Source organism: Apis dorsata, unplaced genomic scaffold, assembly GCF_000469605.1.
Source record: "Apis dorsata unplaced genomic scaffold, Apis dorsata 1.3 scaffold_344, whole genome shotgun sequence".
In the NCBI taxonomy this organism is placed as follows: domain Eukaryota; kingdom Metazoa; phylum Arthropoda; class Insecta; order Hymenoptera; family Apidae; genus Apis; species Apis dorsata.
In genome coordinates, this window is record NW_006263611.1 from 232,584 (window position 1) to 246,098 (window position 13,515).

Sequence of the window (13,515 nt, forward strand, 5' to 3'; positions counted from 1 at the left end):
GGTATTTGAATGATATTTTAATTTCTATGAGAAATATAGTTTAAAAAATATGATTAATATAATCAATGATTTTCAAAAGTTGCTACACTCGTGTACTCCTATGTCACATAGACCTCAAATATAAAATATAAAAATGACAAAAATGATTGTGGCTTATTACAAAAATTTTGCAAACACTGAATCAACAGAATGTTTAAGGCATCGAAACTAATAAAAATATAACTTTTGTATAATTTAGGCTACTATGACATTTTTTGCATTTGCATCAAACAGTTGTTCCTGTCTGGTGTACAAAGACTGCTCTTCATATCGCAAGAAGACTGTTCATATGTAGAGTATCATTTAAAATGATACAAATACTAGAGAATTTGACAGCCAATACATCTTGTGATTTTCTGGACTAAAAAAAGTTTAAAGGGGTGACAAAATAATTATAGAAAATGTAGATATGGTATTGTGGGAACTACATTTAGGTACATCGAAATTATATTATACACACAAGGCTGATAAGGCTTTAAACATTCAAGTTTTTCTCAGATGTCACAAAAGTATTGACAGTTTGGCTTAAATAAATTTCATAATATGCATGTACATGGTAAATAAATCATTTTTTGAAAAAAATATTTTAAGCCAAACTAATTATACTTTTGAAAATAAATCTGTATACTGTGTATACCATATTTGCTGCGTGTGGATGAAAAAATATATATATATTAAAAAAAGAGATCAGATTGTGAAATTAAAGGAAATAACACAAATATTTTGTTACTATTGATTACTATTCGCCTGTTTCACCCATGACACAGTGTATATTTTAATTATAACAAAAAATAAAATATTCATTACTTGAAAAGTATTTTGTGATATTCTTCTTTCACAATGAAAGCTTAAATAAATGAATAGAAATGTATTCTCTTGTAAAAATATACAATTATCTTAGAAATAATAGTTTGATATAATAATCCTTTTTTATGTTGATACACAATGAATTTTAATAAAATTATAAAATTCACTAAGTGTTATCAACATTTGAAATTACTTCTTTATTATTAGAAAAATTGTAAAATTAATATAAGAATAAATATTAATTTTGAGCAATTGCGTATGTAAGAAATAAATAAATAAACTTGAAAGCGATACCGAACCTAGAAATCATAAAAATAAGAATTGTTTTTATCATTTGAGTCTTTTTAGTATTTCATTTATTATTAAAGGTTAATAGAAAAATAAGTGTGTAATAAAAATATGAATAATGTAAAAATAGATGTTAAATTTATGAATAATTTTTGTATACTTTTACGTAATTAATGTAATTATGTAATACAAATCCATGAAAATATTTATATGTAGTATTCTATATACTGAAAATTTTTATATAAAAGTAATAAAATATTTTCTTCTATATATTTTTCACCGAAATATATTTCACAATATAAAGACATGTTAAGAATGCGGCTTAAGAATAATCGCTAATGGCAGTTGCATGCGTTGCATGGGTGTAAACGGACGGACGTGCAGTCGGACAGACAGCTGCAGTGTCATCATCTTGCTGTGCATCTTATTGTACGGAAAGAGCTTAAAGTGTCGGAGGTTCGAAAAGGAGCAAATTGCTACTATGCCTCAGCGAAAACTATCAAAAGTCATATTACAATTAATATTGCCTGTTTGGCCAAGAGAATTCGCGATGTAGCCTATTACATACTCGATTTCATCGCGTTCGCGTTTATTCCTCATCGATGTACCGAGAAGTATCGGGAGCATTTCGTGCAATTTTTGAATTCAAGTCGCATGAAATCTCCTGTTGTTGTTCTCGTGAAAACATTCGTCTATTATTGTGTCACCCTTCGTCGTTATTCTCGACGTTTTCATTCTCGTTCGTATTTCCGTTGTCATTCTCAAGTGCCTTCTCTTTCCCTCTCTCATCCTTTTAACTTACTATTTTCCGATTTCAATCTCGTGAAAACTAGTGTACGCATTGAATGACGTACTAATATGTTTGTTAATTCGGTAAGTTTAACTACATATTTTTTTAAAATTATTTTCAAATGTATATATTTTATTTTATTTATTACGTAAAATTTTCCATGAGAGAATCATCGCTTTCTCGCACATTGTTTATTTGTTGATTGCTGTTTCGTCGTGACTTGTGATTTGTGACTTGCTTCACGATATAATTCTGCAAGATTTTTACTGTTTGTTACTTTTCGGATTAAATAACCCGCGAATACGATATCGTTTAAAAATTGATTTAATTCTATGATTGATAAATATTTGTCAAACTTTCTTGTGACGGTTTGCCAAAAAGACAATGATAATTGACGCACACGCGATAAATGGTCGTACGATCGATGCAACGTAATCTTCGTTACTTATTTATATTATTTTGTTGATACAAAATTATACACATTTTTTCTAATGAAAATATTAGATAAATATTAGATAAAAAGTTTAGATTTTTTTATTCTTATATTGATTTATTAAAAAATTTTAAAAGTACGTATGTATATAAAACTTTTATCGAATTACATACATCAATTATCTTGTTTTTATATTATTTAGATAAAATACGAAAATATATTAAAAGAAATGAATATTTTAATAAAACATATTTTTATTACAATATCATAAGCTATATATCATTCTAACTAATTTTTGTATACATACATTTCATTAAAGTATTGGTTAAGTAGAAATTGATTGATTAAAAATGAAATAATGATAAAATGATTAAAAATAATGGAAATTGATAAAAATTTTTATTGCATCGTTTCAATGTCATTTGAATATAGTTATATATTGTTTTTTATTTTTTATTGAAAGAAAAAATATAAAATATTTTATTTAAGTAGTAACAAAACATAAAATCTAAAAAATATATTCTGTAAAATTCATTACTCTTATGTAACTATGAATAATTTATTAATTGAATTAATTAAATATACCATACTTGTAGAATAATATATATGTATAGTACAAGAGTATTATATTTATTTACTCTATATGGATAAAATATGATAACAATGACACCATATAATCTTTCTTTAGATATATATAATGCAAGATAATTATATGTGTGTCAAATATATTTTTCAACATATTGAAATGACATTCATTTTATATAAAGGTATAGTTGTAATATTCAATTTTTTAAATTCAAAAATTTTTTAAATATTAAAATTAAAAAAAATTTATATATAACACTATATAATATCGTTGAAATTTTAATAATTTACAGATATGAGGTGGATGGTTCATTCCAAAATGTATCGCATTTAATAGACATCTTAAAAATAAATAGATTTTTCTTCAACTAAAAGGCAAAGTGTTCTTATTTGATACATAGAATAAAAGAAAAAGATGTCTCAGTTAAGTATTAGTACAGGAAAGAGAGGGAGGAGTGTTGCAAGCTCCTCTGCACCTACCGTATCATCTCTAAGCAGTTCAACTGATCTAGCAAGTCTATTTGAATGTCCAGTTTGCTTTGATTATGTTCTTCCACCCATTTTACAATGTCAAAGTGGACATCTTGTTTGTAGTAATTGCAGACCAAAGCTTAATTGCTGTCCTACATGTAGAGGTCCACTAGGTATGTAATTAATAATAAAATTTATATAAATAAAAGGAATTGTTAATAAGTTAAAAATTTAAATATATTCAAATAAAAATAATTATAATTCATAAATTTGTAATGTAGGTAATATTCGAAATCTGGCTATGGAAAAAGTGGCAGGTAATGTGATGTTTCCTTGCAAATATTCAACAAGTGGATGCACAGTATCATTAGTGCATACTGAAAAAGCAGACCATGAAGATGCATGTGAATTCCGTCCATATAGTTGTCCTTGTCCAGGTGCTTCCTGTAAATGGCAAGGATCCCTTGAGCAAGTAATGCCACATCTTGTTATGAGTCATAAAAGCATTACAACTCTTCAGGGTAAGTTTAATAAGACATATATTTGTATTTTTCTTAATTAAATAAAAATTCAATTATTTAAATTTACTTAAATTATAGGAGAAGACATTGTTTTCTTAGCAACAGATATTAATCTTCCTGGTGCGGTGGATTGGGTAATGATGCAATCTTGTTTTGGTCATCATTTTATGCTAGTACTTGAAAAACAAGAAAAATATGACGGACATCAACAATTTTTCGCAATTGTTCAATTGATTGGTTCAAGAAAACAAGCAGAAAATTTTGCCTATAGGTATTTTATTATATTATAATATATAATATTTAAAGTTTTATTTAAAATAATTAATAATATAATATAAATATTTATGTTCATTAGATTAGAATTGAATGGACATAAAAGGCGTTTAACATGGGAAGCTATGCCACGTTCTATTCATGAAGGTGTTTCATCTGCAATTTTAAATTCAGACTGCCTTGTATTTGACACCTCTATCGCGCAATTGTTTGCCGATAATGGAAATCTAGGAATTAATGTTACAATTTCTATGGCATGAGGAAAGCTGGAAAAAGCAGTGTAAAGTGTGTTTTAAATGTATTGAGCAATCTTTTGATTCAATTTGTTGTAATATGGATTGCCCGTTATGTACATATAGCATTTTTTTTACGTTACCATAGATAAATATTAGCAATATGGATGTTAGGAAATGTTTGGAATGTTTAACAAAGCTCAGAAATCAAACGCTCAGTTACAGAATCTTTCTTTTAGAAGCTTTAAAGTATATTTGTATGTGATATCAACACTACACATGAAAACAATAAACAATCTTTCTTAGTATATCTATATTGACTTTAAAGCTTTAGTACTGAGTATATATCAATTCCAAAATGTACCTGACACCTATTGCATACTGTTATCATGTTCATTTAGTCACTTCTTACTGTGTAAATTTTTATGAGCATAGTTTCCTTTTCAATTTTAATTCTTTCCAATGTAAACATTTTTTGCAGAAATAACGTCATATTTTAAAAAAGAAATACATATATAGTTTTCATCAAAAGATCAATTACAATGATACAGATGGTATTATAGATAAAAATTCAAAGTACATACCTGAGAAAGTCCTCTATACGTAATTTTTTATCGTATAGTAATTAAATTCAATGTACTAAGCATATATTTGACATTATTTATTTTCATTTAGAAATTTTGTGTGCTCGCATATTTATTATGACTTTACTTCATTTATATTATAATTAAAAAGTAAATTTTTTTTCCAATAAATTTACTTTTTTTTAAATTAAAATATATGTTATAGATGTTTTCTATATTTGATATTTTAGATTTTTTTGTCATTATCGCAATAGAATTTTCATTATATTCTAAATATTTTGTTAAAAATCTACAATTTTTAGACCATACAGAAAGTCATATCAAATCAAAAATTACTAATACATTTGTAAATATGTTATTGACAAAAATTATTCTAATGTGCTCAGAAATTTGAAAAACATTACAATTTCTTTTTTACAAAAAATTTTTTAACTTATATAATGTATTAAATTATTATCAAAGCGAGCATTATAATAATAGATAACATTATTTCTTTAATTTTATGAGAAAAAAAAACTAAATTAAACAACATATATACATCAGCAATATATATGGGAACACGAAAGTAGTTGGTATACGATAAGCAGGTGCAAAATAACGGAATAAAATTACGCGATTTCATTCTTTTTCACTAATACAAAAATGGACAAATTTATACAAGGAGAAGTTATAATTTCAAAAATATAGATCCATTAAATTATTGTATAGTAGTTTCGTAAGTAATGACGTTGTACACGTTGTACATAATCTTCAAATTATCGTCCATGTAAGTCTTGAATGTCGTGAATTAAATTTGACAAGTAACAATATAATTCTTAAACATTAATTTCGAAAAAATGTATAACAAGTAAGAAACTTAAAATGTCAATTTGGTATAATGATTATATGAATAAAGAATTGATGCATTCAAGTGAAAAAAATTTATAAAATTGAAATTGTATAAGCTTGATCCTAATCAAATTTAAGATTCTCAATTGAAAAAAATTGTTTTTATGTCATCATGAATTGCATGTAAATTTTTTGAACATTCCAAATATAGATAAAAAGTTATTGTAAATAGAACAATTTTACATGTGATAAAATTATGAATTGGTAATGTAAATTATCATGTCAACATGCATATATATATAAAGTTCAAAGGAATATGGGAATCAATTGCATGTTATACATATTTATAAGTATATATAAATATATATAAACATATAATATATAAAAAATATATAGAAATGTATTTATATATATGTATAGATATGCGTATAAAACATTACATTATTTTAAGTTTATATAAATGTACTACGAAATTTAATTTTAATACTTTAAAAATTTCAGCAATTTTGGCGGTTACTAAAAAAATAATTCAAATATATCACATAAATTGTTATACTATCAGACTTTTCTCTCTTATATAGTTGTAATGCATCAATGAATCCGCATATTTTGCACATTTAGACATAATTAAAAACATCTATTGAAGAACTATTATAATAAAAAGCTTGATCATAGAATTAGAACAAAATTGATCAGAAAAAATATTAAAAAAGAAAATATACTAATAATTAAATAAGAATTATGGAACGCTTATGGAATTAGCGATCGTTTCGAATACTAAAGTGCGAATTTCGTTGAAAGGATGATATATCCCTACATGTATATATATAAATATACATAAGATGTGGTATATATATATAAACAATTTAATAATATTATTTAGATATTTAGATATAAATTTAAAATTCATCACAATATATAATGTAAGGTTTAATTGTTCATTGTAACAATTTATTCTTACAGCTGACAGTATATAGATATTTGTATCACACGTAAATTACTAAAAATAGTTAATTCACTTTCTAGTTCAATAAAAAAAAATTTTTTAAATTTTGTAAAAATAAGTTAAATCCTTAAACACATTTGCTACGAATAGCAATTTTTCTTGTTCATTCTGTTTCTTAAAAATGTAATAACTTTTATGTTACAAAAATAATTTTTTGAAATTAATATTATATTAAGAATCGAATTATATGCATACTGTAAGCATGTACATTACATTATAATTTATAACTTGTTTTATCAGTTTATGATTTTTTTTATAATTCGATATTAAGATTTTCATATATTTCTATAGTTTTAAGTAAATAATTTATTCTCAATTATGTATCAAATTATCAATGTGAATACTTCGATATTGATAGAATTAAATGACACTACAAATCCTGTTCCTAAACATGTCGAATAAATTTGTTATTAAATTAATATTATGTGAAAATTTTGTTATATCTCTAATTTTCCACTATATTATTTTTTTGAAAAAAATAATATTTAATGGTTAAAATTATATTATAAAATTATATTATATAATATTCTTTTAAATATATTAAACATAAAAAAATTATATAGCATAAAAAATATTTATTTTCTTTGTAATAAGAGATACAATTTATGAAATTTTATATTATGAAAATAAGTATAATGCCACCTAGGGACAATAAAAAGTATTATTGACATAAATTGCATGAATTTACAGTTTGAATTCCTCTCTATATTCAACATAAATCAAGCTTGCGCGAATTCTACTTGTTGCTCAGAATCACATTTCGTGATCAGCATTTTTCCGGAGTTTTCTTAGAGCACAATTAAAGTTTTAAGAAGTTGTTATAATTTATACAAAAAAAATGGCAAACTATCACAAACCAGAATCGAAAACCATTCAAGAATTAAAAGACATTGCGACAAAATTGAGAATTCACTCGATCAATGCCACACAAGCTAGCAAATCCGGGTATGTACATTATACTTTATAATAATAATTCCATTAATTTATTATTCAATAACTTTCATTATATTAACATAGGTTAATATTACGATTGATAATTTTTTAATATTTTCGTATCCCAATTTAATAAAAATTTAACATTTGCAAAATCGCGCGCAAACATTATCTTGATAAAAATGAGGTGAAAAACAGATTATTTACTTTAGAATCTGTTATATTGTACAATACAAGCATAATTTTGTTTTCTAATATTTTTACTGTAAAAATTTTCATTCTGGAAATTTTTTATGTATTATAACATTAATTTGCTTCCATATAGTTTAGTCTTTTCAAATAATGTCATCTTATTATATTACGATTCATAGTTCAAGGTATTTTATAATTATATTTTTAAATGCATGTTGATACATTTAATCAAAATCGAATTAACATATACATAATTGTAAAAAATTATTTATAAAATAATTACTAAAAATCATTATTAGTTTATCTTAGATTTTATTTTAATTTTTTATTTTAAAATTTTAAATCGTTATCGTTATTAATAATTAAAATATTGAGAAAATCCCCATACACATCTAATTTAGATAAATTATTGAATATTAATAAATTTTCTCATAAATATGCATACTATCATATATATAATATTATAATTTAAAATTTTTATAATAGACTATATTTTTATATAATTAATAAAAATATATACTACGATAAAAATTTTCGAATGATTAACTTTAGAAAAAAAAGTTCTAAAAAGTCAAAGCCCAAAGATAGACAGGAAATCGTATCATGTTTTCTTATGTCTCCTTTTATATCTAGTAATCGCATAGCTAGCACGTGCACGATACCAAAATGCACGCTATGAAATATAGTATATAGTTACGTAACGAATGTATGATAATATTGAATAATCGAGAATATATTAAATAAAATTGACAATTTTAATAAATATCTCATTTAAGATTTTTTAGATGTAATATTTTAAACGATTTTTTAATACATATAATTTTATATAATCTTGGAATATAAATTGTTTATTTATCTTTTTGCAATATCTATAATATATATGAATAAAAATGATTAAAAAAAAATAATAAAAAGAACTTCATTAAAAAATTATGAATATGTATAAAAGATATCCACTATATCTAAATTGAAATAAATTTCATTAATTATATTATCACTATAACATACATTATATATTTATATATAATTTTTTTTGAAGTAATTATTATTTTTAAAATGTAATGATAAAAAATATCTATTATCAAATGTTAATGTGTATGTGTTTTTCTTTCTCACAATGTATAAATATATATATATATATATATATATTATACATTTATACATATTTATACATATACATTTATACATTTATACATATATATATATATATATATATTTTTTTTATATCAATATAAGTAAATAGTTTTGGAATCATAAATTTCAAAGAAGTAAATTCGATTTATAAAATATAAATATATACATTGATTTTGAAATCTACGATAACTCGTCTGGAAGAAAGTAGGGAGCTCCAGCGCGCAGTTACTGAGCAAAAGGCTGTGCTACTCATTGCCAGTTGTTATCGAACGCTCGTTGAGAAACGATTACAGAAAGGATTTTTCTATTAGTTATCTTATAATGGTGCGCGATATAAATGTGGAAAATCTTCAAGATCTTGCGAACAGGCTTCGCATTCAGTGTATTAAAGCGACAGAAGCATCGAAAAGCGGGTATGATGCAGAAAAGTTGCCTGGAAATTTTCATATTCTTATCAGAAATTATAAAATATATTTTTTGTATGATTTTTATTTTAAAATTTTATTAAGATTTGTACTATTAATATGTTAATATTTTTTCTTAGAATTTCTTAGCATGTTTAAATGATTTCTTTTTAAATAATTATATGCGAAAAAATTTAATAAAAAAGAGTCGTTATATATATTGTAATTAATTAATATTTTATTTTAATAAATGATGCTTTTATATCAAAGTTAAGTAATTTTAAATTGCAGGATTATATTATATCTTAATATTTTAATTTTATTAAAAATTTTTGCAATTAATTTGTAAATAATCAATACATAGTTTAAATATTTTAGAAAATTATTTATTTAATTGTTAAACAATGATTTAATTGTATAAAATGATATACGATTAGAATTAAAATACAATTCAATATAATAAATTCAGTAAAATATAAAGAATTCAAAAAATAAAAATATTTATTTAATTATTAATATGAAATTATATAAAAATTATATATATGAACTATATTAATGAAATTCAATAATATAAATTTTACTAATAAAAAATACAAAAAAAAAACAAGAATTCTTATAATATTAATAATTAATATAAGTACTTAATGATAATTATTTATATTAAATACCGACTATATTACATAACTATATTTTTTAATAATCATTTCAATATTCAACGATCGTATGATCGAGATTGATGACCTTTATGACCTTTGATGATAAGTTCATTGTTATTATGAAATATATAAATAATACATGGTATATTTTACAATCTTATGTATATTTGATATTTCAAATTTTATATAATTTTTTATTTATTTATTTATTTATTTATTTATTTTTTTTTTCACTTTTATTTAGACATCCAACGTCATGTTCTTCTATGGCAGAAATTATGTCCGTCTTATTTTTTCATACGATGCGTTACAAAGTATCCGCACCACGTGATCTAAGTAGCGACAGATTTGTATTGAGCAAAGGTCATGCTGCTCCTATTCTGTATGCAGGTAAAAATTTTGAATATCTACTTATCGAATATTCGAATATAAAATATCTAAATTATAATATATTATTTATATAATTGTAGCATGGGCAGAAGCAGGACTTTTTCCAATAAGTGAATTGCTAAATTTAAGAAAACTTGATAGTGATTTAGAAGGACATCCTACGCCAAGACTTAATTTTATTGATGTAGGAACTGGTTCCTTGGGACAAGGACTCTCAGTTTCTGCAGGGATGGCTTATGTGGGAAAAAATTTTGACAAAGCCAATTATCGGTATATTTTCAAATAATTATTCTTTATTATTTATTTAAAATTCTTTCTTCACAAGCAATATTATATTTTTGTATTTCTTCAAAATATAATAATAAATTTATATTATTACATATATAGCGTATATTGTCTGATTGGTGATGGAGAAGCTGCAGAAGGATCAATATGGGAAGCACTTCATTTTGCATCATATTACAAGTTGGATAATCTCTGTGCTATTTTTGATATAAATCGTTTAGGCCAAAGTGAACCAACATCTCTTCAACATAATATGGAAGTTTATCGCAAAAGACTTGAAGCTTTTGGATTTAATGCATTGGTTGTTGATGGTCACGATGTAGAAGAATTAGCCAAGGTATATTTGCATATTTATATGTAGGTAAAAATTAATACCAAATTTGACATAACATTTTATTTATAAGGCTTTCCATGAAGCACAAAATACGAAAGGACGACCTACTGCTATACTAGCAAAAACATACAAAGGCAAATATTTTCCTACTATTGAAGATCAAGAAAATTGGCATGGAAAACCTCTTGGTAATAAAGCAAATGAAGTCATTCAAGTAAGTGATACAATTTTTATTGTACAAATAATTTTATGTCTTTAAGATTTAATAAGATTTAATATTTTTTCAATTGTAGCATTTAACTGGAATGTTGAAAAATCCTGGTCCTTTAGGATTACATCCTCAGAAACCATTAGTTGATGATGTTTCAGTAGTAGATGTTAATAATATTAAATTAGCATCACCTCCGAATTATAAATTAGGAGAACAAGTTGCTACAAGATTGGCTTATGGTACTGCTTTAGTTAAGGTTTGTATATTTTCTTTTTAGAATATGTGTATTTGAAGATAAGTATATGTTTCTATTGTATTTTTTGCTTCAGCTAGCGAAAAACAATTCTCGTGTCATTGCTCTAGATGGGGATACAAAAAATTCAACATATGCTGAAAAAATCAAGACAGTCGATCCATCTAGATTTATCGAAGGTTTTATTGCCGAGCAAAATGTAGTAGGAGTAGCAATCGGTGCTGCATGCAGAGATAGAACTGTTGCATTTGTATCTGCGTTTGCAACATTTTTCACTCGTGCTTTTGATCAGGTAAAAATATGTTAATAAATAAATATAATAAAATAAATATATAAAAAAAATTATATATATATAGAATCAAAATAATATTGTGAATTCTCATTTAAAATCTAAATTCGTAAAATGTAAATTTATTATTATAGATTCGTATGGGTGCTATTTCACAAACAAATGTTAATTTTGTTGGTTCCCATTGCGGTGTTTCGATCGGAGAAGATGGTCCATCACAAATGGGTCTGGAAGACATAGCTATGTTCCGTACAATTCCTGGTTCTACTGTTTTTTATCCAGCCGATGCTGTTGCCACGGAGCGCGCCATCGAATTAGCAGCTAATACAAAAGGAATTTGCTTCGTACGCACTTCTCGTCCTGCCACAGCAGTTATATATAAAAACGAAGAACCTTTTGTTATTGGAAAAGGCAAAGTAGTTAGATCTTCTGCGAAAGATCAAGTTCTTGTAGTTGGAGCTGGCGTAACTTTGTACGAAGCACTTAAAGCTGCTGATGAATTATCTAAAGTAGGAATAAATATTCGAGTGATCGATCCATTTACAATTAAACCACTCGATGCTCAACTAATTATAAAAAATGCCAAAGAAGTTGGAGGAAGAGTTATTACAGTTGAAGATCATTATGCAGAAGGTGGTCTGGGTGAAGCTGTACTTTCAGCAGTTGCTTTGGAAAGAAATGTCGTAGTTAAGAAGCTAGCTATTCCCGAAGTACCACGTTCTGGTCCTCCAACTGCATTATTGGATAAATATGGAATTAGTTCGAACAAAATTGTTGCTGCAGTTCAAGAAATATTAAAGTTATAATTTTAAAGATTATACAAAGGTACCGATATCGTTTTAATATAAAAATCTACTGCCATGTCAAAATGTACAGAAAATTTAATATTTTTAAAAATATGAAAAAAAACCATTCCATATTGTTTTTAATGTGCATATAAAACCGAAATATTTGTTCGTAATGTACAAAGAAAGACGTATGAAAAAGTTTGTCTTTATATATATTTATATATATTTATATATATATATATATACATATTTTCAACAGGAATGTTTTTACATTTCAAAATTATATGAAATTTTACTATACAAAAATGTAATTTTATATGAAACTTTGATATACATATACTGTTTATAGATTAAGAAATGTTACTATTTCGAAAGTATAATTATTCTACATACAAGTAAATAGGAGTATTTGTAAAAGGAATTTTTTATTAACTTTATCGATACCTACCTCAAGGGCGCAAAATTTTCCATGTTAAATATTATATTAAATATAAATAAATACTTTATGAGAGTGTAAATATGTTATATGTATTATTGAGTATTGAACATGTAACTAAGTACATGTCTAAAAGGTGAAATATTCGGCGAATAATAAAAGATAGATAAACCGACTTAAAAAATGCGCGTAAAATTTAATTAAAAAGAAATTATAATTCCTAGGAATGAGAAAAGTAAAGATTAGGAATTGAAAAAATCCCTAGATCATGAAAACAGTAAGAATGAAATTGTGATTGGTCGAGAAATTTTGTAAAGACTACAGGAAGAGACGAATAAAGAGAAAGATAACG

At 24.5% G+C, this 13,515-nt stretch overlaps 2 protein-coding genes across 4 annotated transcripts; both read left to right on the forward strand.

Moving 5' to 3' along the window:
• The first annotated feature begins 1,463 nt into the window (after positions 1-1,463).
• Positions 1,464-5,088, forward strand: LOC102670901 (E3 ubiquitin-protein ligase Siah1-like). 2 transcript variants are annotated; one of them, XM_031511722.1, is made up of 6 exons: positions 1,464-2,007; positions 3,046-3,124; positions 3,236-3,586; positions 3,695-3,934; positions 4,013-4,205; positions 4,290-4,773. In XM_031511722.1, the coding sequence occupies exons 3-6, from the start codon at positions 3,358-3,360 to the stop codon at positions 4,465-4,467; spliced, it is 840 nt and encodes a 279-aa protein (XP_031367582.1). In that variant the 5' UTR covers positions 1,464-2,007; positions 3,046-3,124; positions 3,236-3,357; the 3' UTR covers positions 4,468-4,773. The 2 variants fall into 2 exon arrangements, with proteins under 2 accessions (XP_031367582.1, XP_006618275.1); XM_006618212.1 differs by lacking the exon at positions 3,046-3,124 and having other exon boundaries at positions 4,290-5,088.
• A 2,488-nt stretch (positions 5,089-7,576) lies between these two features.
• On the forward strand, positions 7,577-13,252 carry LOC102670680 (transketolase). Of its 2 annotated transcripts, none has more exons than XM_006618210.2 (8): positions 7,577-7,803; positions 10,422-10,567; positions 10,648-10,837; positions 10,955-11,189; positions 11,257-11,400; positions 11,480-11,653; positions 11,727-11,942; positions 12,074-13,252. In XM_006618210.2, the coding sequence occupies exons 1-8, from the start codon at positions 7,697-7,699 to the stop codon at positions 12,743-12,745; spliced, it is 1,884 nt and encodes a 627-aa protein (XP_006618273.1). In that variant the 5' UTR covers positions 7,577-7,696; the 3' UTR covers positions 12,746-13,252. The 2 variants fall into 2 exon arrangements, with proteins under 2 accessions (XP_006618273.1, XP_006618274.1); XM_006618211.2 differs by lacking the exon at positions 7,577-7,803 and adding an exon at positions 9,327-9,530.
• Positions 13,253-13,515: the final 263 nt, after the last annotated feature.

Coding starts and splice junctions, on each gene's coding strand:
- LOC102670680 (XM_006618210.2), top strand. CDS start 7,697: ATGGCAAACTATCACAAACCAGAATCGAAAACCATTCAAGAATTAAAA. Junction 11,401..11,479: donor AAGCAAATGAAGTCATTCAA/GTAAGTGATACA, acceptor TTTCAATTGTAG/CATTTAACTGGAATGTTGAA. Junction 11,943..12,073: donor TCACTCGTGCTTTTGATCAG/GTAAAAATATGT, acceptor TTATTATTATAG/ATTCGTATGGGTGCTATTTC.
- LOC102670901 (XM_006618212.1), top strand. CDS start 3,358: ATGTCTCAGTTAAGTATTAGTACAGGAAAGAGAGGGAGGAGTGTTGCA. Junction 3,587..3,694: donor TACATGTAGAGGTCCACTAG/GTATGTAATTAA, acceptor TTTGTAATGTAG/GTAATATTCGAAATCTGGCT. Junction 3,935..4,012: donor AAGCATTACAACTCTTCAGG/GTAAGTTTAATA, acceptor CTTAAATTATAG/GAGAAGACATTGTTTTCTTA.